This window comes from Dermacentor variabilis, chromosome 2 (genome assembly GCF_050947875.1).
Source record: "Dermacentor variabilis isolate Ectoservices chromosome 2, ASM5094787v1, whole genome shotgun sequence".
In the NCBI taxonomy this organism is placed as follows: Eukaryota; Metazoa; Arthropoda; class Arachnida; order Ixodida; family Ixodidae; genus Dermacentor; species Dermacentor variabilis.
In genome coordinates, this window is record NC_134569.1 from 17,152,038 (window position 1) to 17,176,189 (window position 24,152).

A 24,152-nucleotide genomic window follows, 5' to 3' on the forward strand; every position below is an offset into this window, starting at 1 on the left:
ACCACAGCACGAACACGCATGTAGAGTTATCTGACAATAAAAAGAAAATTAAACAAGATGTTGTACTACATTTCCAGACCATCTGTATAAGCATTTCACATAAACAGCTTTTTTTTTTTTTTTCAAAAATAACGCAGAACACGAACCTACGAAATGCCTACATCCACATGTGTTCGCCTCGCATCTTGCGTGATGGCGCTGTTTGGCGCAGTGTTTGAGCGCGCAAAGGGTGTCAAATCGTAGAGCACGCAAATTATTGTCGCAACTTTCATGTGACACTTTTCACTGTCGCCGAAGGCTGTCATCATGTCACTCCCTAAGGATGCTAATGAATTTAATATAATTGACGACGTAAGTACACTGAACAACATTCGATCCTTGCTACCTTAGTTTTCGCTGCCCAGCACAGCTGGATTCGTGTGTCATTATTTGCATGGTCTGGAATTTTGCAGAACTTTTGGGATGAGTTCAACGACGACAACACAACATTTAGTAACACGAATGGAGTCAGCAGCGCCTCGAACAGAGGCGGCGCTCTTGCAGTACCCGAGGCGCATGCAAAGTGCAACAAAGCAACCGCCGATGATTGTAAGAAAACGGTCACTACAGGGCCCGAAAAGAGAACCGATGATAACTTGTTTGTTGCCACGGGTCTGTGCGCTGAGGACCTTCAGAACTGCTTCGACGACGATTTTGATGAGTGTGCCAACGAAAGTGAGCCTAAAGGAGAGGTAGGAAATAGGCGCTCGTGTTCAGACCTCGACGCCAACATACTACCGGAGATTCCATCGGATATGTTTGATGACGATTCAGTTGGTTGGCTCCCAGAAGAACATGAGGCTGTGCCAAGAAAGCGGAAGTTCCCAGGCCCGGCTGGCATACTTCCCAAGTCTGTGAGTATGCCGTGCGACTCTAGTGATTTATGCCCGCACGTTTGTTTCGTGCACATTTAATGTGTGGCTTTGGAAAATGACCTCTTTCTTGGAAAGTACTATGCTAAGCGATCAACGAACAACGTAGCAGCACCTTACAACGTGCCTTTTTGTAGTTGTCTAAGGTTCTTTTCTTTTTTTTCTTGCCCTGGTTGTAGCGCGCTTCACTGTCATTTTCTGGTTTTGGAATGACCACCGGTGAAGCAAACTCCAGGAAGCCAGAACCACCTGACGTAAGTTTCACTTGAAAAAAAAAGAGTTGTGTAGATCCTTAAGGACTCTTGTGATTTCCCATATTGCCTGAGCTACTAAACAACATTGGACATAACTGTAATCCTGCCAGTACATCAATAAATAGATAGTATCATGCTTTGTAGGTAATGCACGTGATCTTCAGCAGATATAGTGGTTCACTGGGAAGTCTTTCACTTACGCATAGCTATAGTGAGAGCTGCAGTAGTGCACGTTTTAGCCATGCGCCCAACAACCTTTCCCAAACATGCATGCTATACACTTCGCTTTGGTGCCACTGCAGTGCAGTTCTGCCGGACAAGGTGAAAACATCAGTTTTAATGTCTATGTGGACAGTTCTAACTTTGCTTTTATTTATGCGCCCCATGCAAGTTAGTACATGTTTTCTGCATGCATTAATATGGTTAATGTTGTTCCTTGGTTGAGGTATGCAATGGTAACATAATTTCAGTCACAATGTGGTTATATTCCCAACTAAACAGTGACACATATGAATTAACACTCTGGTTATGTTGAAATAAAGAAGTGCTGCTACTGCACAATATAGGCCACTTATTTTAGGTTGCAGTCTGCAAGTCTTGTCATGCTCCTTTGCCCATTATTTGTTGTACTCTTGCAGGATTTACTCTGCACTCCATGGAGTGCTGAAGCAGACAATCCACTCTCTCCTTGGCAACATTTAAGACAGGATCTCGGAATTGAAGATTTGAAAGATAGTAACCTCAATGAGTACTCCATTGCCTGGGTCCTCAAGATGGTATTGTAACTAAACTGTTCACCTATTCTATATGAGGAGTGCAAAAAGTTAGAAAATTTGAATGTTTTAAGAGTCATTTCTAGTTCTTTAAAGACATGATAAGAGCTGTTTGTTTATGAGCTTAGCTATTATTCCTAACTATTATCGATATCTATACCATCAAAATACATAAAAGTATAGATAGAAGCAGCAAACTGCTATGTTGTCTTCTTTGCGTTTAAACATGCATAAGCATCAAGTACTTGAACCTCATTGCACAGTCCCAACTCTCTAGCCATCTGTGAGACACAACCATGGCTGTGAGTAATAGTACTTCTTTTATTTCTTCATTACAGAAACGACTACAGCAGCTTCCCCGTGGTAAAGTGCCAGTTCTCTGCACATCTATAAAGAATGTTGCAAAGAATATTCTAACACTTCGTGATGGAACAGGTAAGAAAAACCAAGTGTTTGCAGAAATGTTGACTGCATTGTCTGCTGAAAAACCTCTATTGAAATTTTTCCCCACTCTTTCCTCTTTGGTACTGGTATTAGCATTGGATTGAAATAAACTTTATTGTCTGAAAACACTACATCATTTCAAAGGCCCACAACACCTCGTACACCTTAGCAACACAGTTGGTTCTTTACCTTACCTCACTTCGCAATTGCATTGCGTGGTGTCCTGTGCAGCATGTGAAATATTTGACACTTGTCCAGTTGTACACAACCACACTTTCAAAAGTAGATGGTGACAGTGAACTTAACTACGTGATCATTGACGGAGAGAGAGGGTGTTTACCTATTTCTGAAAAGTTTAAACATTTCGCCCCTTTTGCTGACAAAAACAGACGGTTGCACATGCTAACATTGGCACTGACGTGGAACATATAGGTCATGGTCTTGCCAAGACTACCAAGCCAAGATGTGTCCTAACTACAGCAATGCATGCCAGAACAGAAGAGCATAGCCATGATCTTGCCAGGATTTGGTAGTTACTCTCACAAGTAGGAACCCAATCACGTGCACTTATAGAGCCTCTCGTTTTGCATCCATGAGAGCAACCTCGGACTCTTTTTTAATGTGATAAGCATTCCTTGGAAATTTCACACACTTTTACAGGAACATCTTTCTACCTATCTGTCTGTGTAGGTCTCTGAACCATTTTCTCACCAACTTGGGTCATTGGGTAGTCGCTGCGTATTCAATAGTCTTATGGGTACAGCATCGGGCTGCTGCACTGAGGGAACAGGGTTCGAAACCAACCGTCAGACAAGCTTGCATCACTGGGTATGTGCCACTGGGTGCATGTCATTTTCAAAGACAAAAAAATCCTTTAAAATTTCTCCAGTATTAAGCGTAATCGATCCCATGACATATATGTTCAGACAATCTTGTCTGAATGTATACTGACACTGGTGCCACGTGCAAATTTCGTGGCAGCTGCCTAGACAGCGCAGTGTGTTCGGAGGGAAGCACGAGAGTGGAACCTGGCTGCACACAAGCCTCATACACATTGCGTTTTGGTGGTGGCAATGGGGGGTGTCACTTGATTGCTTTAATGCTAATCGCATTAACATAGACATGCGTCATGAGATAGGTTCTGCCAAAATTACTTTATCCAGTGCCTCCTTCCGTTTTTCCAATATGGCTTTGGTCAAGGAGTGATTGTATCCTTAAAAGAAAGAATAAACAGATTAATACTGCCTATATTGCCTTTCATGCTGTTTTTTAGGTTTTTGTTCATAGTGACACAGAGAGACTCGTTCCCTGATAGTCAAGGCTAAGCTAGCTCCCCTTGCCAAGCTGTAGCACAGCAGTCTTGTTTTCCTGCTTGGAAACCTAGGTTACGCATGCTAAGTTGCAGCACGTTTTTTTTAAAATATTTTTTATTATTATTTTTTTTTTAATATCCAAGCTAGCTTTGCAAGCCCTCCCAGACTTTGCCGACTGTGACTGCTGCTTGTTGAATAGCTCAACACAGCATGCATGTAACTAGTCAGCATATACGTGTAGCCATCTGTACTGCCCTACAAATGTGCCTCTCACCGGCTCAGTTCTCTCCAGAATTAGGCAATGAAACAAAAGCCACTTAATTATCCTCATTGCAAGAAAAACATATTTTCAAGCGTATCAGTTCTTTAGTTAACCGAAAAAATTTATTTGGCTGTTTCTCCTAATTCCCTGATCAGAGGAGCATTTGGCCTCAATCACATACATACTTCTCTCCTGCCATTGCCTACTAGCTCTTTCAGGCTTTTTTTCACATGAGAGCATGTGTACAAAAGTTTAGGTCCTGTGGTCAATGGTGTAGCGCTGTGTCATGTTTCTCTGCTGAGGAGAATCGGCTATGCTTTAATCCTCGGTGGTGTGTTTGGTTCATGAAAAATTAAAGAATACTAAAAAAATGCACAGCTTGTTGCTATGTTTTATTATGGAGGTACAGCAATGAATGTTTGCACTAGTCGTTTAGGTGTTCTGCAAACACAGGCAATGACAAATTGATTTAGTTCATTTTAAATGCTGCAGTCTCCATGTTAAGTGAATTACTATTTGAATAATACCTAGAGGACAGCTGAAGTGGTGCTTGCAATGAACACTTCAGGCAAAAGAAAACGCGCATACGAGTAGAACACAATTGATTGGAGGTAAAACCACAACAGTACAGTGTAATAGCAAAAGTCGCTTACTACACTTGCTGCAACTGAGAAATCGTTCATTTGTGAAATTTAGAAAACCTTGGGGATGGTTTTCAACAAAAATACTACTTTAGCCAGTAGGCTGACTATACAAGGCTAAATCCCAACATTGCAGAAGATAACTGAAATGGCTGGTGAGTTATAAAACGGCACTTAATATTACAGCTTCTATTAATATGTGTTAGTTCTTATTGGTGTTTTTTTAATGTAGCAAAGGCATAAGTGAATACAAAGCTAAGTTAAATTGTGAGAGAAACCTGTAAAAACAGTATGTGCAAAAAGTGGATTTACTATGTTATTGTAAGTAACAGTGTTTCAATACTTTTATTTTTTAAAGCTAAATCCGTGACTACATTCAAGTTCATCTTACTGTATTTGCCATTTTCAACTTAGTTTTGTGAAATCCTTTATCACTAGGTGAAATTCTGGCAACTATTGATAAAAGCTGTCAAGATTACAAGCCCTGCCTGAAAGCAGGTGCAGCCTTTATTCTTGTGAAGGTGAGACCATCTCTTTTATTGCCCGACATGGTAGTTGCCAAGCATGCAAGTGCTGTGACAAAATCGCTCTTCAGGAAGACTTAAACAACATTCAAAATTGGTGTTAATGTTGGTTAATGGTCCTAAACCCTACTGAATGTAAAGCAGTGTCGTTCTCTTGCCAATGTAAACCCTTGGTATACCAATACGAAATTGCTAACCAGCAAGTTGAGACTGTAACCAATTATAAGTGCTTGGGCGTTACCATTTCAAATGATCTCAACTGGTGTGTGCATGCGACTAATGTGATCTCATCAGCTAACAAATCACTTCAGTTCTTACGACATCACTTAAAAAAACGCTCCACGGCATGTGAAACTATTAGCTTATACGACACTAATACAACCCAAACTAGAATACGCACCAGCCATTTGGAGCCCTCGCCAGAATTTCCTCATCAGCGCCCTTGAGGCTTTTCAGAATCATGCCACCAGGTTCATTCACTCCACTTTTTCATACGATATCAGCGTAACTTCGTTAAGAGCATAATCTGGCATACAAACCTTTTCCCATCGCCGTCTAATTGCCAGCTTATCATTATTTCATAAATTTTACCACAGTCTACTTAATTGTGCACCATATATCTTGCCACCATCACACATATCCCATTGCCGAGGACATTCCTTAAATGTAGCTCGTCTACACAAGTGTACTATCACTTTTGCATATTCCTTTTTCCCTCGAACAGCCAAAGACGAACGGCCTTGTGCACAGCATCGTTTCTATGCCCAGCTCATCTTGCCTTCATAGAAGCACTTGCCTTGCATTACGCCTAATAACAGTGTTCCTTTGATATTCCTTGTATTTCATATTCTTTGTAAGCCACCCCTTATGTAATACCCCAAAATGGGGTCTTTAAGGAAATAAACTGATAGTGAAATAAAGCCAAGCAATGAAAGAAATATCTTTGTTTGTTCTTTAGTGGTTTGCTTAAATGTAAACAGTGATCAAGAAGTATAAAAATACGTGAAGGATGTCATAATGGTGCAGCCACAGAGCTATGGGATTAATTTAATAGCAGGATACCCTCTCTTTTTCTCGTTGCTTCTTTTCTTTCACTTTCACTCTTGTAGAAATGCCATAAAGCATACTTTGTGTTTTATCATTTCAAAAAAGCATAGTGCACACGAGTGGATCGTTATGCATGAACTGTTTTTTTACACGTGGATGTCATAGAAAGCAGTGCACGTGAATTTTATTTGTGCCTCAAGGCTGAAATTAACATTGGCACCAGTCATACCCAAATGCTACAGACCACAACAGTTCAAAATTGTAATGCAGCTTATTCTATCTTTTCCATAGGCAAGTGTTTACGTCAATGACCATGGCCAGCATTGTCTTGTCCTCACAAAGCAGAACATTGTACAAATCTACAGCTGTGCTGAAGATGGCACCTCTGATGTGAGCAGAATTGATGTCAATCCCATGACTTTGCAAGACTTGGAAGGCATCTGTGCTCAGCTGGAACATGAAGCTCTCGAAGATGCTGCCAAGCATGAGACTAGGGGTTCAGAGCACCAGAACTCTAGCTGGGGCTCTTGTGGATCCCCGCACCTAGAATCATGTGCCAGAAATTTTTCACCAATACCTCATGGTTCAAGGAATGGGAGAGCACAGTGGACTCAGGGCAAGGAAAGCGCAAGTCCAGGTCTCTTTTCTAACAAGGGAATTACCGATGCTCCATTGCAACCAAGGAATGTTGGCATAAATTCGGGGCGAACATGGGTTGCAGCGAGAGGCGCAGCTCGTACATCACACAGTCCCATAACAAGTGCAAGACCTGCATTAGTTCGGGGAGCAGGAACAAAGAGGCCCATTGCATGGTTAAAGGACGATGTAATCGAGCTTGATCGTCCGCTGACCTCACCATGCCTCCCAAAAGTTCCAGCGTACAAGCCACCAGTGAGGCCCTCGGCAGCAAGCTCTGGTCCCAAGCCATCATGTGACATGTCTTCTGTTATCAGCTTGCTGAAGTCTTCTGCTGCAAGCGTGTCGCAGGTTGCATCACAGTCTGCTTTAAACAGTACAACTCCAACAAAGTGTGTGATGAATAATGGAACTAGTACATCAGTGAATGCTGCAGCTGGTGCCAATTCCTCCAATTTGTTGGTCCCAAATGATAATGACACAAGTGTAGAAGAACTTCAATGGCTGGAAGGTATGTGTGATCATAATACAGACATGTTTAATTTTTATTATCATGATCGCTTGCACAGCTTTGCACATTTCTTTGTCCTGCAAATGCTTAACATTGTCATTTTGTCATATTTAGTCTGATGTTTGGCATGCTAACCCTTAAAACAGCATTTTGCATCCTGCTTCCAGAATGAAACTCCTGTTAAATTAGGGTGTCAGTGAAAGCTCACTTCGTTTATTTCTTCATTTATTTTTCTGTTTTTTAATTTATTCATTTATATTACTTCATTTGCCCAAAGAGCATCTACAGTAAAGTTAGGTTACCAGCCATGAAAAGATTAGAACACTGAACTGGCTACTTCATAAGTTGCCTACCCCATTTTATGCCACTTTTAATTTTTTTCTCAACTATAGCTTCGTTTTGCTAAATGTTCAATCGTTACAGCGTTAAACCAGATGAATCTAAGGGGCATTCGTGACAGCATCCTGTGTTGTAACTTGTCCTGTTTACAGTAGGCTCATTTCAGATAAGCTTGCACAAGGCATGGCTGGTCAACTTTTTTTATCTGCTTAATAGTTTTTATGTCATTGCTTAAAAATCAAGGTTGAAAGATCTGGTCTGAAAGGCCCATGCAGCGTCCAAAACTTTAGTCACCGTTTTGTATCCACGTGCTTGGTGACAGGGCCAAGGCGAAGTCCGAATAGTCACGGAGGTCCGAAAAATCCGTCAGCAACTGTATTTCCTCAAAATGTAAGATCTAGTACATTGCAAAAAGGCACACAAAATAAAAAGAAAAGTTAGGGAAAAGTTGCAGCTGGAAGTTTGCTATTAATTTTATGGCTTAAGGGGGTTACAATTAAGGTTCCTTCTCAGTTAACCTTTCAGGCAATCAGGCAGTGAAACAGTGCATGAAGACTAATGCACATTTCCTGTTTTATGTTTGTTTAATGTATTTTCAGATGACGCTGATGACATCTTTCAGACCATCGATGATGTGTGCCTTGTTTAAGCAAGAAAACGAGCCTTACATCCAAGGAGTGTTTGTAAGAGAGTGCTAATTGTTTCACAAAAAATTTATTGCCATTATGCCAATCTTGTCTGGTCATTTTTACCATCTGGAGATTACGTGTAGGTCAACACATTTTTGCAACTTCCTGAAAGGTGAGCTTTAGCACACTTGCTCATGATAGTCCCATTTATGTTATTTCCTCTAACTTGCACTGGGAGTTTACAAGTACATTGCCTTGAGAGCATACTGTAAGTGACTGTGTTGGTAGACATGCATAAATTTTGGATGCACTTGATGTTTCTAATACTGATGCCAAGCTGTGTTTAGTTTACATGTTCTACAGTACCTGACGCTGGGCTAGTTGGTTGTAGCACTACAGACAAAGCGATTTCAAGAAAGTGCAGTGAAGTAGAGTATGTGCTGTATAAAGCTAGCAGCTGTCCTCTCATTTTTTTCTGAATTGTATGAACAACATTGAAAACATTGTTTACTAGGTCACATCTCTTGGAGCATATATACTTGCACTGTGCACTTGTTGCTGCTACTGCACTCATAAGTCATATGGGCACCATGCCAAATGTTCAATCCAAATGCATGCAGAACCCAGATAAACTCTGCTGTAAAACCTTAAAGTTATAGTAGTACAATACTGTAGCAGGGAATTGTCACTAACCCACCGTGGTGGCGTAGCGGCTATGGCATTTCGCTGCTAAGCACAAGGTCACGAGATCAGGTCCAAGCCGGAACTGCAGCATTTCAATGAGGGCAAAATGCAATAAAGCCTGTGCGCCGGGCTAAATTCCCCAAGTAGTCAAAATTAATCAAGAGTACCCCACTACGGCATGCCTCATAATTAGATCGTCGTTTTGACATGTAAAATCTCTGAATGTTTCAGTGTTGCTAGCCAGTGAGTGTGTGCAGAAGAAAGTATTGTGTGCTGGTGGCAGCAAGATGGACCGAGGCACGGAAGCCATTTGTCGGCACTGGGCACTGAGGTAGAGTAGGTGCTTAGCAAAAACTAAATTTTAGCACTGAATTTCACCACTTTGAGCATAAGACCCAGAAAGCAGACAGATAAAATGAGTTGGCTACTTTCAAAGAGCACAACGGCAATGGCAGGAGGCTGACTGGAAGGTAAGCAAGCTTCAGGTAGAAGCAATGTCTCATTAAGGGTGCCAGCAAACAAAGCAAAAAGTGTTTGTCGAAAGGCGACAACAACGCAAGTAGGAGGGTTGAGATTGCGTGCACTGTAGTTCTTAGAGTTCTATGTAGTTCTTACAGCAACTCCAGTTGTATGGTGTTCCCAGCTGCAGCTTCAGCATTGCCATAGTATCCCTGAAACACGATTGATGGCATCTTCCACCGCGCTTGTAAAATGTACTTGGCACCATAGCGGATAGTGTAGCACTATGCGTATCACAAATGATGTCATGAGTCACGGTGTTTGTGCTGTGCCATATTTATTTATTATGCAAAGCATACTAGCTGCACAACCACGCTCTTCCTTGCTGCGCCGCGTGCGGCCGCGTAGCTACCATATGACGTCATAACAGCTGCAAAAGCGGAGGCTCAACTCGTGCGCTCGCTTGCGGCCGCGTAGCTACATAGCCGGGTCTCAGCTCGTGCGCTCGCCTGCATGAGTTGTTTCTTCGTCTAGCCGAACCAAATATAGCCAAGCAACAGCAGTTCACCAGGCTAAACTGTGGTTCAACAACTAAAATAAAGGCTAGTATGCTTCGCATCCTGGGCTTAACCTTAGCTAAGCCACAGCCATTTTTTTTATTTAAGTATACAAGCCCCTAGAGGCATGTGTAAGGGGGAAAGTTCACTCAAAGATTATAATCTACAATAATTAAAATGCATATGTGAATACGTATACAAAAAATACAGTGTAAGAAATGCATTAACATACAGTAATGTGGTGTCAAAATTGTACAATGGACAAATCAAATGCTATCAAACACGAGAGGTCACTGAACAAGAAACTTTCACAAAGTAAAATATAATCAATAGAATTGTAGAGCGAGCGGGAAATATTTGGCTATAACAAAACAGTATTTAAGGGATAGTATCACTGTATGAACAGAAAAGGCAAGAAAATGTAACACGTTAGGTTATGTAGAGTTTGAAAAATGCATTGTTAGAAGACGGTGGAAGTTTTCTTGGTCACTCTCATAAGCGATGGAGTTAGGAAGATCGTTCCAAAGGCGAATGGCTCTTGGAAGAGCGGAGTAGTTAAATGAATTAGTTTTTCTGCAGATGCGCATGAAATTGAATTGATTGCACAACCGGTGTGATATGTAATGGGTGCAGTGTTGCCTTAAGAGTGGGAGTACAGCCAGTCTGCGCAGTAATGTGTTCTAATGCATGCCTTTATGTGTGGCACAGCATCTGCTGCGGTTGCTTAGTGACTATGGTGTTAGGCTGCTAAGCACGAGGTCACCGGATCGAATCCCAACGACGGCAGCCGCATTTCGATAGGGGCGAAATGCGAAAACACTCGTGTACTTGGATATAGGTGCATGGTAGAGAACCCCAGGTGGTCCAATTTTCCGTCGTCGCCCACTACGACGTGCCTCATAATTAGATAGTGGTTTGGCATGTAAAACCCCATAATTTTTTTATGTGCGGCACGATGTTAGGACAGTTCCTCTCACATACTGACTGAGGCCAATTCTTCCTTTCAACTATATTTCAAGTGATAGTCGACACATGTAACATGCTTGGCTGACAAGCTAGTAAACTTTCTGCAATTACTTGGCCATTCTACTGCAAGGAAATGCATGGGAGCAGCAGATTGTGCAGAGAATGTCAGCGTGACTCACCATTATTTATATGTGCTGATAAAAACAGTCAAAACAGTTTGGCATTATGCCGTAGTACATGCACACCTGCCCCTGAGCCTTCATGAAGCAAAACAGCAAGAACTCGCCTACTTTTGAGGGCCCTTTGCTTGCCTTGCACAGTGCATTCAACTCCAGACTGCATGCTTAAGTGCCCGTGCTTATATGTACTTTTTTCCCTCGTACTCCAAACACTTTTCTGGGCTTATCTAATCCTCAGCAAATGAAATGTGACAGTGCAAGTGCTTGACCTCGAGTACATTGCAGCACCATAAGCTTATGTTCTGCTGGGGCTAGTCGAAGATGTGTTAATGCCTGACGTGCTACCGTTTTATTTCGACTGTGCAGTTTGCACACTATTCAAACGTCTTGGCCTAAACTATCTGCTAATGAAAATTTTTTTTCTGGCACATCAAATGCATGTAAAATGTCCTGATGAATGCTGGCTTTACCCAGTAGACGAATCAGCACAGCCTCTGTGGCAACAATGTGCTTTCGTTAATAGATGATGATAGCCTAGGGAAATAACATGCATTTATGATGCAATATCTCAAGGGGCCCTGAACCACTTCTTATCGAAGGCGATAAATGCATTTGAAGTTAAATTAGTTTATTTCAGAAATACGTTGCTGCAAAAAAAAGTTCAATGCATTAGTACAAGCGGAGTTATTGGCAGTCAAACATACTGTTTACGGCACTTCCGTTCCTTCTACAATGATTTGCACTGTGAAGGCTACGGCAGAGCAAGGTGTGTCTACAATGCTCCGCCTACAGAATGTCACCATGTTGCACAGTTCAAATTTGATTTTGGCTGTTCACATAGAAACCACTGTTTCCAATTTTGACGCCTACGACGCGCCAAATGCAGTTGTCCTCACCGAGCCGCAGTGTGCTCAGCCAGTGGACTCGTCGCAGCACCCCGCAGTAGCCATGGTATCTATGCTATGTAGTAGACCACGGCTACATGCAACTGCAGCGTTTGCTTTGTGCACGACCGGGTTTGAGTACGCGCTCATGCTCATGTGCTCCTGTCTGGCAGTGCTATGTGGTGCGGACTGGCTTTGTCCTGCACCAGCTTAACTGACGGATAGTAGCCACATCCAACTTAAACATTTTGAAGCGAATAGCTCATTGCCAAGACGTGCGGCCAGGTCGGCCATCACACTAATAAGCAGGGTAGCCAAAGTTTAATTCCTACATGGGCTGCTAGAGCCAAGCATGAGCAGACCATAGTTTGCTTCTTCCTGAACTGCGTAATTATTATTGAAATTCGAAAGCATATTTTCACTTCAGCCTGTTTATTAAACTGCGTCAATAAATATGCACAGTAACAATAGGAAGAAGCGCACTGATCCAAACACTCTTCTTGACTGATGACAGCCAGTAGCAGCCGCATATGGGAATCTGCTATATTACAAAACAGTGTCCAAGAAAGAGTGAATACAAGGCTTCTATTGAAAAGAAAGCATCTGAGAGAAAGGTGACCTCGAGCTCCGCTTGTGAAATCCATGTGCCGTGCACAACTGCAAAATCTGGCCGAGATGTTCACAGCAGCGTATGCCGTCCGCAGATAGTTTTTTCACCAAGTCCGAGGGGTAGTTCAGGGCCCCTTTTGCGAGCAAGGCAGGCACGTGTTTAAGTTGGTGGTGATATAAATTTAACTTCGTGGCTGGTCGTCCCCCTGCATTCATCTCTTGAGGATTCCATGTTACCAGCAGTTATTGAGCTCATCTGCACATCGTTCCCCTGTAAAGAACAAAAAATAAATATAAGCCCCTTTTTCCCTGTCTCTAAATTTTAAAAAAGTAAGAACTTAAGAACTAAGTTCAGATGCAGTGTGGGATGAGGTGTGGCCTCTCTTTTTCTTTCTTTTGCCTCACTAGAATAGCAAAACAAAGTCAGGCAAGAGAAAACTACTACTCCATCACATGCCTGGAGTAATCACAAAGCATGCATCATAAAAACCACACATGAATACTGCAGCTTCTTGGGGCCAATATTTTGACTCGGCAGCCCTAACTACAGGATTGAAAAAGATACTGTGGGGAGCTTTGGAACATAGTAGCCCATGTGCACCGATGTAAGTCAGTTCTCACATCCATATTCGCATTCTTTGACTGACGCATCCCTGCAGTTTGGCACGACTAGTGTACTGGCGTGATGTCAATGTTTACACCAGGGAGTCAAGACAAACAAGTCGTGGCAGACGACAGGTCAGCGCTGGGTTACCATGGAGACATGCCTTGAACAAAGCATTTCAAGAATGCATGGCTGCGTTTCGAAAGGACTGCATGAACCTTGAAGTAAAGCAAACTATGTTGTAGGATATGTATCTTTTAATAAGTAGTGTGGGGATGCATGACTCTCGCGCATTCTCTGATGTTTTCCCTGCGTGGCTCCTGTCTCCTATAATCCAGCTTCGCCACATGACTTTATGGCAGCAGTCTGTGCGGTTGCATAATAGTATGAGAGATGTCGCAAGTGTTACGCTGCCAATGCCGCCTAACAGCGGGGTTGTGTGGGCACAAAACAAAGAAGGCTGTTCAGGTGTTCTGTGGCTGCTCCTCTTGGCTTGGGGTCGACAAGCGGCGCAGACGTTCTGCGTGTGCACCATTCCATGATTCTGCGAGACCGTCTCGCAAGGCCTAGTAGCAGGACATCGGAATGGACATACATATGATCGTTCAAACACGCCACCAATCACATGACCGTACATGTGAACGACCAAGCGTTGGGGTCCAGCATGAGGTGAACATATTCTCTCGATATCCAGTCGTGGTGAGTCGGACTTCTTAAATTTGTCATGCACCCATCGGCATTTTCTGTGGATAGCCAATCGGCTAGCAGCCATTAGTGTATGAAAGGTGCAATAAATGCCCTTGTGATTGTTTTCACTAGTGTGTTGTCATTCCTTTGTCCCAAGAGCATGTTCGAGACCCGCACAGTAGTCTGTCAATTCTACATAGTGGCTGGTTTATAGGAGCAACCACCACTGCCAGATAGACTTGTGGGACAATAAGCCTTCCTTCATGGACTGGCCCCCCAGTACAGCACTGCCTGGATTATCTCAGAGTGCTTCTACACTGAAGCACAACTTTCTTTGGGTGTTTGCAAAATTAAAGGCCTTTAGTGGTGATAAGCGTGACATACTCAATATAAACATGCACTGTAAGCTCATCATATAACTTTTAGTTGACAATCTAATCACTGATATCTCGCATAAGTGCTGTTATAAACAAGTAGCAAAGGAGGAAGTGCTCTCTTGCACACTAATTTTCATTCTGTTCATTAAAACAAAACCTAAAAAGAGGCTGCATATTTGCTTTGTACAGTGAGCTGCATTTTTATTCGGATTACTTTTAACTCGTTGCAGCGCCTACAGAAATCGATCAATTTGATTGAGAGTTTTTCTATGCGCTATTGTACATTTATGTTAAAATTATTCTGCTAGCAACATCATAGACTCTCTGAAATGACGACTGAACTTTAGCTATTTCTCAGATTTGACAATTTCTGGCAGATTTAGGAGTCTGGAAAAGTAGAACCTCATCTGGAGGTATTGTCAAGATTAGCCTCCAGTGCTCCTAGCACGTCTTCAATAAAAAAAAAATATATGCTCTTTGGTCAGCTCGGAAAGAAAATTTCTAAAATGCAGCTGGAGTGAAGATAGAAGCTTCTCTCAAGCTGCCATTTTTTTGATCATGCGTATAGGCTGTTTTAACAATGTCTCAATAAACGGTAGACATTCACGAGTTTGTGTTATATTGATAATTGTGTTTGGCTAATATCAAGCGCACCTGTATTTTCACTCTCATGAGTTCCTTTTATCCATTAGCATTTTGACAGCATATGCACAAATTATTACAAGCAATCCTTCCCGTCGTGTTGGGTTTACACTCACACAAGAGCATGCAGTCGATTACAGACCAACCTTTGACTGGAGCTTGACTAGCAGTCTAAGCTCTCCCATTTAGAATGCCGCCTGTTCATGTGCCCTTATTCAATACTGTATAATAATGTGCAACATTCCGCATTACTGTAAAGCACTGTACAGGATCCGAACAATGCATGTGGAGCCTGCAGCATCAGTTGAACGTGCACTAAACAACCTTGCTTGCCCAGAAAAGCTGGTCAAATGAAATAATCAAGCACGAGGAGATGTCTGCATGCTTCCTGACCTGACAACCATCGTTTAGCAAGCCTAAAGAATGCAGTAAAAAACGAACCAGTGCCTGCTGCAATGAGTAAAAGCAGTTGCTCCCTGTACAATTGGAACTTGCCCCTTTTCACATTGGAATGCATTACGTAACCGTGCAAACGACAACGGACAAAGAAGGAAACACGCAGGACAAGCGCAGAACTTCAACTCAGATTTACTCCAGGAAAGCCAGACATTTATACATGTATCATAATCACACTTGGTTATCATCGGACAACCATCACCCGACATTGGCATGCGGGCGTGAGTGGCACAAATTTCTATGTAAATAATTTAACTCTTTTTCACTCAGTGACACTGAAGAGCTGCTTGCGCAGCTGCCAGATTGCATTTTTATACAGTAAGCTTCATAGATTTCTCGGCTCAGTTGTGACACAAACATCTTCAAGATGTTTGTGTCGCGGAACCTAGGCATGCAATTACGACAGTGGCGACAATGGTCAGCGAATTTGCCACCCCCCACCAATCCTCCTACTACTGCACGGTGCTCCTACAGTCTGATGTTTAAACACCGTCCCCTCTGCCCTATGTAGCTGTTGCCACAAGAAAGGGAGGGGTATCTGGTACACTACCCCCATTCTGCGTGGAACAGACCTGTCAACATGCTTGATACTGCATTCATTTCTTTTCTGCCTTCCCTGCACCATGTTGCACATGCCCGCCAGTTTCTTGGATGCTGTAAGAAGCACCGGGACTTCACATTTTTCAGCCACCTTTTTGAGGCGGTGATAGATTTGGTGGTAGTACGGGTACGGGGAGAGATTTGGTAGTAGCAGTACGTTGTGTACCTGTAAAAAAAGTTGCTATATCCTTGTTTTTCAGCTCATTTAGAGGCTCTATATGAATTGCTTACAAAGCTTCCCTGTTCCCCTGGGCGGTCCAAAAGTGGCACAGCTGTCATATTTAAAATGTATTGGTTAATAAGGTACTTTAAAAGTAATTACTGAACACTCATCTTCCAAATTTTATGTGTTATACGAGGCACATAGTTGCTTTTTCCCAGTCTCCTTGGCAAACTATTCAAGGCACGGTGTTTATTTTTGCTGTAGTAGTGAGCATGTTATGAGATGCGAACAATAAATGTATAATCTGTGTAGGTTAATGAGAGTCTTCTGTAGAAAGTTATTCAAGCATTGTCATACTGCCATTATCTGCAATGTTTCCCAGAGTCCTAGAACAGCTCTACAAGACGCCAACGTCAAATTCTGCGAAAATAGCAGAATGTTTTACAGCTTGGCTAACGTTAGCTGGAGATGTTAGCTTTGCATGCTACTCCAGATGCTGGGTGATAATTATGGTGTACATAGTTATCACATAAACACACAAACAGTACGTACAGTCACACAGGCACACACACACAATAAAGCTATCACAAACTTTCGTTATGGGCTTTAGACCACAGAAACATAAGCAGCATTTTTGTGGCACATAATGTGCTGGTAGTGGTTTGCCATGGGCCCAGAATGTATCACAGCTCCAAGCTCAAGTCGTGCTGCAAGTGTAGGGCCACCTTCAATGTCTGACCCTTTGGCAATTAGCGGCAGCAGTCGCACAGAAGATGTTGCAAGTCTTCAGGAGATTTCACACAGAGCACATTGCCGAGTCTCTCCATTTGTTTTTGCATTTAAAGTATTTTTATAGGCCACATTAAGTTAGTTGCAATGAAGGTGTGCTTGATCTTGCCTATTGAGACCTTGTGCTCTACAAAAGTCAGAAAATGGATACATTTTATAGAGGAGAAAACTGACTGGAGGAGAAATCTTATAGTAGAAACGTACTGATGGCTTGCATGACACCAGAGTGATCGCTGCAAACACCAGGTGAATGTAGATACCAGAGTCGCCACATTTTCTCGAGAGCGGTACATATAAGGATTTCCGTCAAAGTGTTGTATGCAGCTCTAGCAGCGCAGTCAGCCTGGATGTTGACTTATACACTGCAGTGGGCAGGTAATCACTGCAACAAAACATTGTGGTGCACTTCAGAGGCTTTGATACACAAGCACCTGATATCCACTATGAATTGTTCCTGCATGCATGGCGACTTCGAGACTGCTGTGCTGTTCTTGAGTTGGACGAGAAGGCCCAAAACTCTGCTCTCTAATCTACACTGTAAACAAAAGTTGCTCACAGTGCAGCTAGTTCAGTGGCTGTAGCTGAAGTGCAGTGACTGAGAGTGGCTGAAATGGGAATACTGGCAGATGCAGCAGGTGTAACAGAGCATCTGTATAAATCGGATAGTGAGCTCTGTAGCTGGCATTAATGTGCTGACAAGCAAATTATGTTGGCACTGGTCCAGTAGTATTTTTCTCGCTCTTGTATCTACACTCTGGTGCGATGGTTGGCCATGAAGTAAGTTACCATGGTGGCTCCGTCGGCATGGAAGGGCTCTGATAATTCTCCAATAGCAAGCTCCATACCTCGGGACTGCCACCTGAAGCAAGCAGATGACCAACATTAGCTGGGACACCCTGTACAGCAATAAACGCCAATGGTGCATGTATGGAGATGTATGTTGATTTGTGTATATTGTGTATATCGCAAATCATTTTTGTCATAGTTTTATAGGAATTGCCTTTAGTTTGCCCTTTACCCCCACTATCTGCAATGCGTATATATAAATACGTCACCCTATTCTGTGTTGTTTTTCACGGGAAAAGAAAATGGAAATTAATAGACTTACATTAGAAACCTTATTCTGTATTGTGCCATTGAATTTCCTGAAGATGAGTTCTTTCACTCGCTTCTGCTTCGTGCCAGTTGTCAGTGGTGTCACTGAAGATCTGTTGCTCACGCCAAGTTGTGCCTGTAAAATGTCCATAGTGTCTGTGATGTAGTGCCAACATTTTTACCACACGACCCTTTCTCAAATGTACCCTGTCATTCCTTCTGCATTTTATATTTCCATCTAACTGTATGTCAGTGTTTTATGTTTTAATATTCAAAGCATTCTCTGCTATGGAATAATACTGCCCATGCTACCTCCTATGCTTAATGCATCCCAATAATCCTGGAAGATATATTAATGCAAATAAATAAATGGATACTTAAAGAAAACAAGAATATCTTCTATACCTAGACTCTTGTAAAGAAAAGCCTCTTACTGCATTTGCATAATCAATAAAATACAGGGTGTTACAACTACTGCCTTGCTTTAAAAATTCCACATATGAGTTACAACAACACAACCAATTTATTGTTGTTCACTTTCCTCTTGAGCAAACGAAAGTATTTTTTACTATGAGCTTGAATCATTCATCAATTTCAGTGCACGCCATCCATAGAATGCCCCCATTTTCTCCAAATATGAAATTGCTGCCCTCTTGCGTCCGCCCAGGGCAGCTTGTAAACTTTGCAAGCATTTCATGTAATGCCACTTAACAGATTGAAGACAAGGGTTCATCAATTATCATTTAGCCTCTAATTAAACATACATTCCAAATTTTTCCGTATATCACTACAAACATTTTACAAATTTCCTCAAAATATAAACTTTGTGAGTCATAGGTGGAGAGTTTTCATTTATCCAGGGGGGCCGACCAGTTTTCCAACCCCAATGTATATACATATATATATCTTGTACTTGAAGAAACTTCGTGTGACGTCGAGGAATTGAGTGCTGAAGTGACAGCGTTATACGAGTATATACAAGACCTCATAGTAGGAAACAGTTCAATTTCACAGCCTGAGTCGTCTCGGTGGTGTAATCTTCTTTCGTGTAACTATCGGATACTTGGCTATCATTAATACTGCTTTGCCTTTCCGGCGAAACTGCAGCCTCTCTCCCTCTTTTTTTTTCTTTTTCTGCGAGTCCGAGTATAAGCACTGCTGCACATGACTGCTGTTGATCCTGATTTCGAATGAATCCGGCTTGGCCTCATTTCGGTTACTGAGTGTGTTATACAGTGATCCCCAACTATCATGCACCAAATTAGTATGCAATTAGTAAGCCGCTGAAAATACTGCAGTTAGATGTCCCTTAGCTGTGCGTTAAAATGCCTCATTGACACTTTGATAATTAGGATAGTGCATCTCGAGTTAGGTAATTACAATTACATAAATAAATCTCAGTAACGAAAAAATTACTGGCAGCTACTCCACTACTGTATACAATATGCACTAGGTTTTCTTCGAGTAACGCATTGCTCTTTTCTTCAAATCTTGGTGTAAGATAATTAATTGGGACACAGTGTATATATTTATAACTTTTGCACGCAACTGACAATGTTTCCACCCCTAATAAATGTAAATTATTTGAAATTTTTTTTTTTCCATGAGTCGTTAGCATTGCTTACTGGAAAGAGAAGCAATACTGAGACACAATATTCACGTGCATTTCACATGCCATTGATAAAACATGCTGCCAAAGGGTAATAAAAGTCTAAGCTTTTTCATGGTAAAAAAGCATGCAAAGCAGTTTGAAGCATGGTGAACATACAGCAATGTATTCATTCTCTAGGCATAGGCTATCCATACCTTTAGAAGTAATTTTTAAATGGCTACATCCAACTCTTTCAAAATATAATAAACTTTGTCCTGTGTGTATACTTAAATATATTTTACATGTGTATGGTGTTTACAGTGGAAATATAAAACAATTTTAAAGTGAGAAAGTATGGATGAGGCAGCCTCCGCTAGTGCTTCTAATGCGTGTGTCCTCCCATTGTCTGGATTTGCAGAAATAAAGCAATAGTATGAAGTAAAACCCAAGCGGGTCCGCGCCAACAATGACGCAGAAGTCTATTAGTCCCAGTAAAATTTCAAGGGAAAAGATACCTCAAATGATGTGGGTGACAAAGCTCTAGTAACGGAACTTTGGATGGTCTTTGTGTGTGGTCAGGGGGCGGGGCCTCATCATCGCCCGGGGGGGGGGGGGGGGGGGGGCTGAGCCCGCCTCCTCCACCTTCGGAAAACTCCAGAGGAGGCTCGGGCCCCGGAACCCACCCATAGTCGGCGCCTATGTTATGAGTAATCTACATTTTCGTAAAACTGTGAAAACAGGCATATAACCTTTTTTAGTGCTTCTAGGTACACTAACAGCTTTACCATTTAATTTACTTCAAGTTGCTCAAAAGGACAACGAACAATGCAAAATTTATTGCATTCTAGTAGTGCACATGTCGTTAATTGAGACATCCTCTATACTGTTGCTGTCTTCCTCGGCGCATTATGTAAGAACTTCTTTTCTTTCTCTCTCTCTCTCTCTCTCTCTCTCTGTGTGCGCGCGCTTGCGCGCGTGTGCGTGCGTGCGTGCGTGCGTGCGTGCGTGTGTGTGTGTGTGTGTGTGTGTGTGTGTGTGTGTGTGTGTGTGTGTGTGTGTGTGTGTGTGTGTGTGTGTGTGTGTGTGTGTGTGTGTGTGTGTGTGTGTGTGTGTGTGTGTGTGTGTGTGTGTGTGTGTGTGTGTGTGTGTGTGTGTGTGTAACGCCTCATGTTAAAATTCGGATTTTCAAAGAACGTGCTGTCACATTCCCAATGGGGCAATCATCACAACAAAATCTTGACCCCAAAGTTGAAGTTTGAATCTTCAAATGAATTCTTTTAGTATAGTTAGTAATTAAACGACTGCTAATCATACACATTGCCGCTTCATGCCGTCGCGACTTAGTACACCTTTGTTGCAGGGTGACGGAACGAAATGTTTTTCGTTCTTTTTTTAGTTTCGTCCCACCGAAAAAATTACGTTCCGGTTCTGCTCCGGAGCAGAAAAAAATTCAACGACGATTACGATACTCCCTAATGCCAAATTTGAGCTTTGCTGGCGCGGACACTCTGCCTATGTGGCATGTTCCAAACGGAGTGAAGTGTGGCGTGTCTGCCTCGCTAATCGGGAGATCGCGAGGCAGTGCGTGGGTGCGATTCACTGCAGCCGCCGGAGACGGACCTCCGCTGATGCAGCGTTGTGTTTCCATACAGACGACGCGCGTTACTCTGGCGCCATGTCGTCTCCGCACAGCCCGTCTTGCGCGGCACTACGCGTTTTGTCTCACGCTTTCGTTCCACCAACGACGAGAGCGGTCCTTCGCGAAGGGGATGCCGTGCCACCAATGTCGGCGGCAACAGCCAAGGGGGCGTCACATATAGAGCCTTTCGCGTAGCCGCTCGCCATCGCCCCTTGCAGGAGCAGTGATGCACGTCACACAAGTTTGTACCGTGGACGAGCGTATAGCCCTCCACACCTCAACGGCACCCTGGCTCCCCCTCGGAAGCGCAGGCGAGGTCGCGACTGCGGATGCCTAGGCCGCCGGCAACTCAGCGCACGCCGTCTCCCCATCCACTCCGCTTTCCGCCTCCACTTACCCTACTCCTACGCTATCGCCTTTCTTTCATCTCCCATTGCGCTTCGCGTTCGCTTTCATTCTTCACTGCGCTCGTTCGCTCGGTTACAGTGACGCTCGCCGCAGGAACGGGCGCCTAAGAGCTTCATATAGGTTTTGGTTCGCATGCAAAAATTTTCGAAGCAAAAATGCCTTGAGCATTAGCTCAAAGGCAGCAAATCATCGAGTGTACTTGCGGAAATGCGAGACTGCTGTTCCAATAAAACGTACTTAAACGAACATAAACGAACTATTAAACATCGGTAACAAAGCATTGTACACGTTGAAGACGAAACGATAAGCTCTTAAGCTTAGGCACAGAAGTCCTGGGTTTTGCTACGATGGCGATCTGGTAGTGCGGCGAGCGGCATGCTTAGATCAGTGAAGCGCTCGACCGCAGCTCACACTCTCCCTGCCTGAGGTACGCACTTATACAGACCCCTGACATACGCGCTAGTGCTGACGTGTCTGACGTCGTTTTGTTTCGGATTGCCAACTTTCTCCTTGAACCGAAAAGCAATAAAAAATATTTCAGTTTCACTCCGAAACAGACAGACAACGGATCAACACTATATGCAATATGTACAGCCCTGCAGTATGGAAAAACATATATGTGGGCCAAACTGGCCGATGGCTTAACACTAGGCTGTAAGAGCATTCCAATTCCACGAAAGGGATTGCACACACACATATTGCAATGCACGTAAGAGACTGCAACTCCCAAGATAAATGCACACCCAAGTTTGATAATACTACAGTCCTTTATAGGCACAAAGATCTAATAACAATAGAAGTTGTGAGGCTCACGAGATAAAGAAAAGGGGGGCAGGATATGTCAGTCATGCTTCTATAGCGCTCCATGACACTCAGATGTCTTTTCTAGATACGACCTGACACGTGGAAATTTTCGGTGGAATAAATTGATCAATAGTCATTTTTTTTTCTTTTTGTCTTTTTTTTCGTTTGTTTGTTTATTTTTGTTTTATGCCGTTTGGTGACGCTTGATGACATAGGACATGTCGGCTTTATATAATCTCTAAAAAAAATTGCGCAGTGTCCTGTCTTTTCTTGTGCCATTAGCTTGTGTCCCAGCAGTGCGCGCTCTGAATTTAGCCATGCTTCCATACATCTTGCCCATCACTTTTGATCAATTTAACTTGAGCGTGATCGAGGTCACGTACATGTACTGGGACGGCACATAAAATGTTCGTTTTAAACAATTATCGCTCGAAACGTGTGTCATTTCACAAAGGCAACTTAAATAAGCATATATACTGATGTGACTATATATATTGCATGCAGGTGCCCATTCTAAGATGTTCACTGGACATCCGTTCGCTGAAGTCCATGGGACATCCACATGAGTTCCTTTTTTGGACTTGGGACTTTAGTACTTACTTGTGATGTCCTTAGGACATATCGTGTTGTCTGGGTAAGCTAGCACCACTTGCGAGATATGCAACTTCAACATGTGCTATGCAACATTGACTTTCCAGTTAAGTTTTCAAAAGCATCCCTCTAACAGTTCGGGAAGGCCTTAACTGGAACGCCGAGGCATATTTTAGCAGATTTTGGGCATAGATATCTCGAAAGTGGTGCTAGTATTTTCATTTCTGCTAAGCAGGCATGACTTCACTACTCTTCTGCTTCAATTTTGCAGTGACAACATATGCCATAATGTGACCAATTAAAATTTTGGTTATCAAGTGTTAGGTAATTAGGGGAATTATCGTAAAACTTTTTCTTGCTGCTAATGTTCGCCTAGCCGCGTAGCCTTGCGCGAAAACGGCATGCCTATATCATCATCATCATCATCATCCTATTATGTCAACTGCAGGATGAAGGCCTCTCCCAGCGATCTCCAAATACCCCTGCCTGACGCTAGCTGATTCCAACTTGCGCCTGGAAATTTCCTAATTTCATCACTGCACCTAATTTTATGACATCCTCGATTGGGCGTTTCCATTCCCTTGGCACCCATTCCGTAACTTTAATGGTCCACTGGTAATCTGCCCTACGCATTACATAGCTTGCCCGGCTCCGTCTTTTTCCTCTTAATGTCAACTAGGATATCGGCTATCCCCTTTTGCTCTCTGATCCGCACCACTCTCTTCCATTTTCTTAACATTATGCCCAACATTTTTAGTTCCATCCTTCGTTGCGCGGTCCTTGTTCTCGAGCTTCTTTGTCAACCTTCAAGTTTCTGCTGCATATCTTATCGCCGCTGGAACCCAATGACTGCACTTTTCAACGTCTGTGACAAGCTCCCTGTCAGTATTTGGTAATGCCTGCCCTACGCATTCCAACCCATTTTAATTTTGTTAATTTTCTTCTCATGATCGGGGCCCCCTGTGAGTAATTGACGCTTAGAACGACAGAAAGCTGAGCTAGTTGGTAAGGATTCATTATGCAAAAAAGAGGTGAGGCGTGCAGACAGGACACAAGAGTAGTCCACTTCTCTACTCTTGTGTCC

At 42.8% G+C, this 24,152-nt stretch overlaps 2 protein-coding genes across 3 annotated transcripts in view; one reads left to right on the top strand and one right to left on the bottom strand.

Annotated features, from left to right (window-relative positions):
- Window positions 1–163: 163 nt before the first annotated feature.
- Window positions 164–8,387, top strand: LOC142571436 (uncharacterized). 2 transcript variants are annotated; one of them, XM_075679780.1, is made up of 8 exons: window positions 165–351; window positions 453–893; window positions 1,091–1,165; window positions 1,804–1,941; window positions 2,277–2,373; window positions 5,037–5,119; window positions 6,461–7,316; window positions 8,255–8,387. In XM_075679780.1, exons 1-8 carry the CDS (start codon window positions 307–309, stop codon window positions 8,302–8,304), a joined length of 1,785 nt encoding a protein of 594 aa, XP_075535895.1. In that variant the 5' UTR covers window positions 165–306; the 3' UTR covers window positions 8,305–8,387. The 2 variants fall into 2 exon arrangements, with proteins under 2 accessions (XP_075535896.1, XP_075535895.1); XM_075679781.1 differs by lacking the exon at window positions 1,804–1,941 and having other exon boundaries at window positions 164–351.
- A 3,970-nt stretch (window positions 8,388–12,357) lies between these two features.
- Window positions 12,358–24,152, bottom strand: part of LOC142570259 (sodium-coupled monocarboxylate transporter 1-like) — a 42,657-nt gene continuing 30,862 nt past the window's right edge. The window contains exons 17-18 of the mRNA XM_075678659.1: window positions 18,049–18,171; window positions 12,358–12,893 (exon numbers count right to left, since the gene is read on the bottom strand). Coding sequence (XP_075534774.1) covers window positions 12,783–12,893; window positions 18,049–18,171 — 234 coding nt within the window. The 3' untranslated portion in view covers window positions 12,358–12,782. The remainder of the gene's footprint in view (window positions 12,894–18,048; window positions 18,172–24,152) is intronic.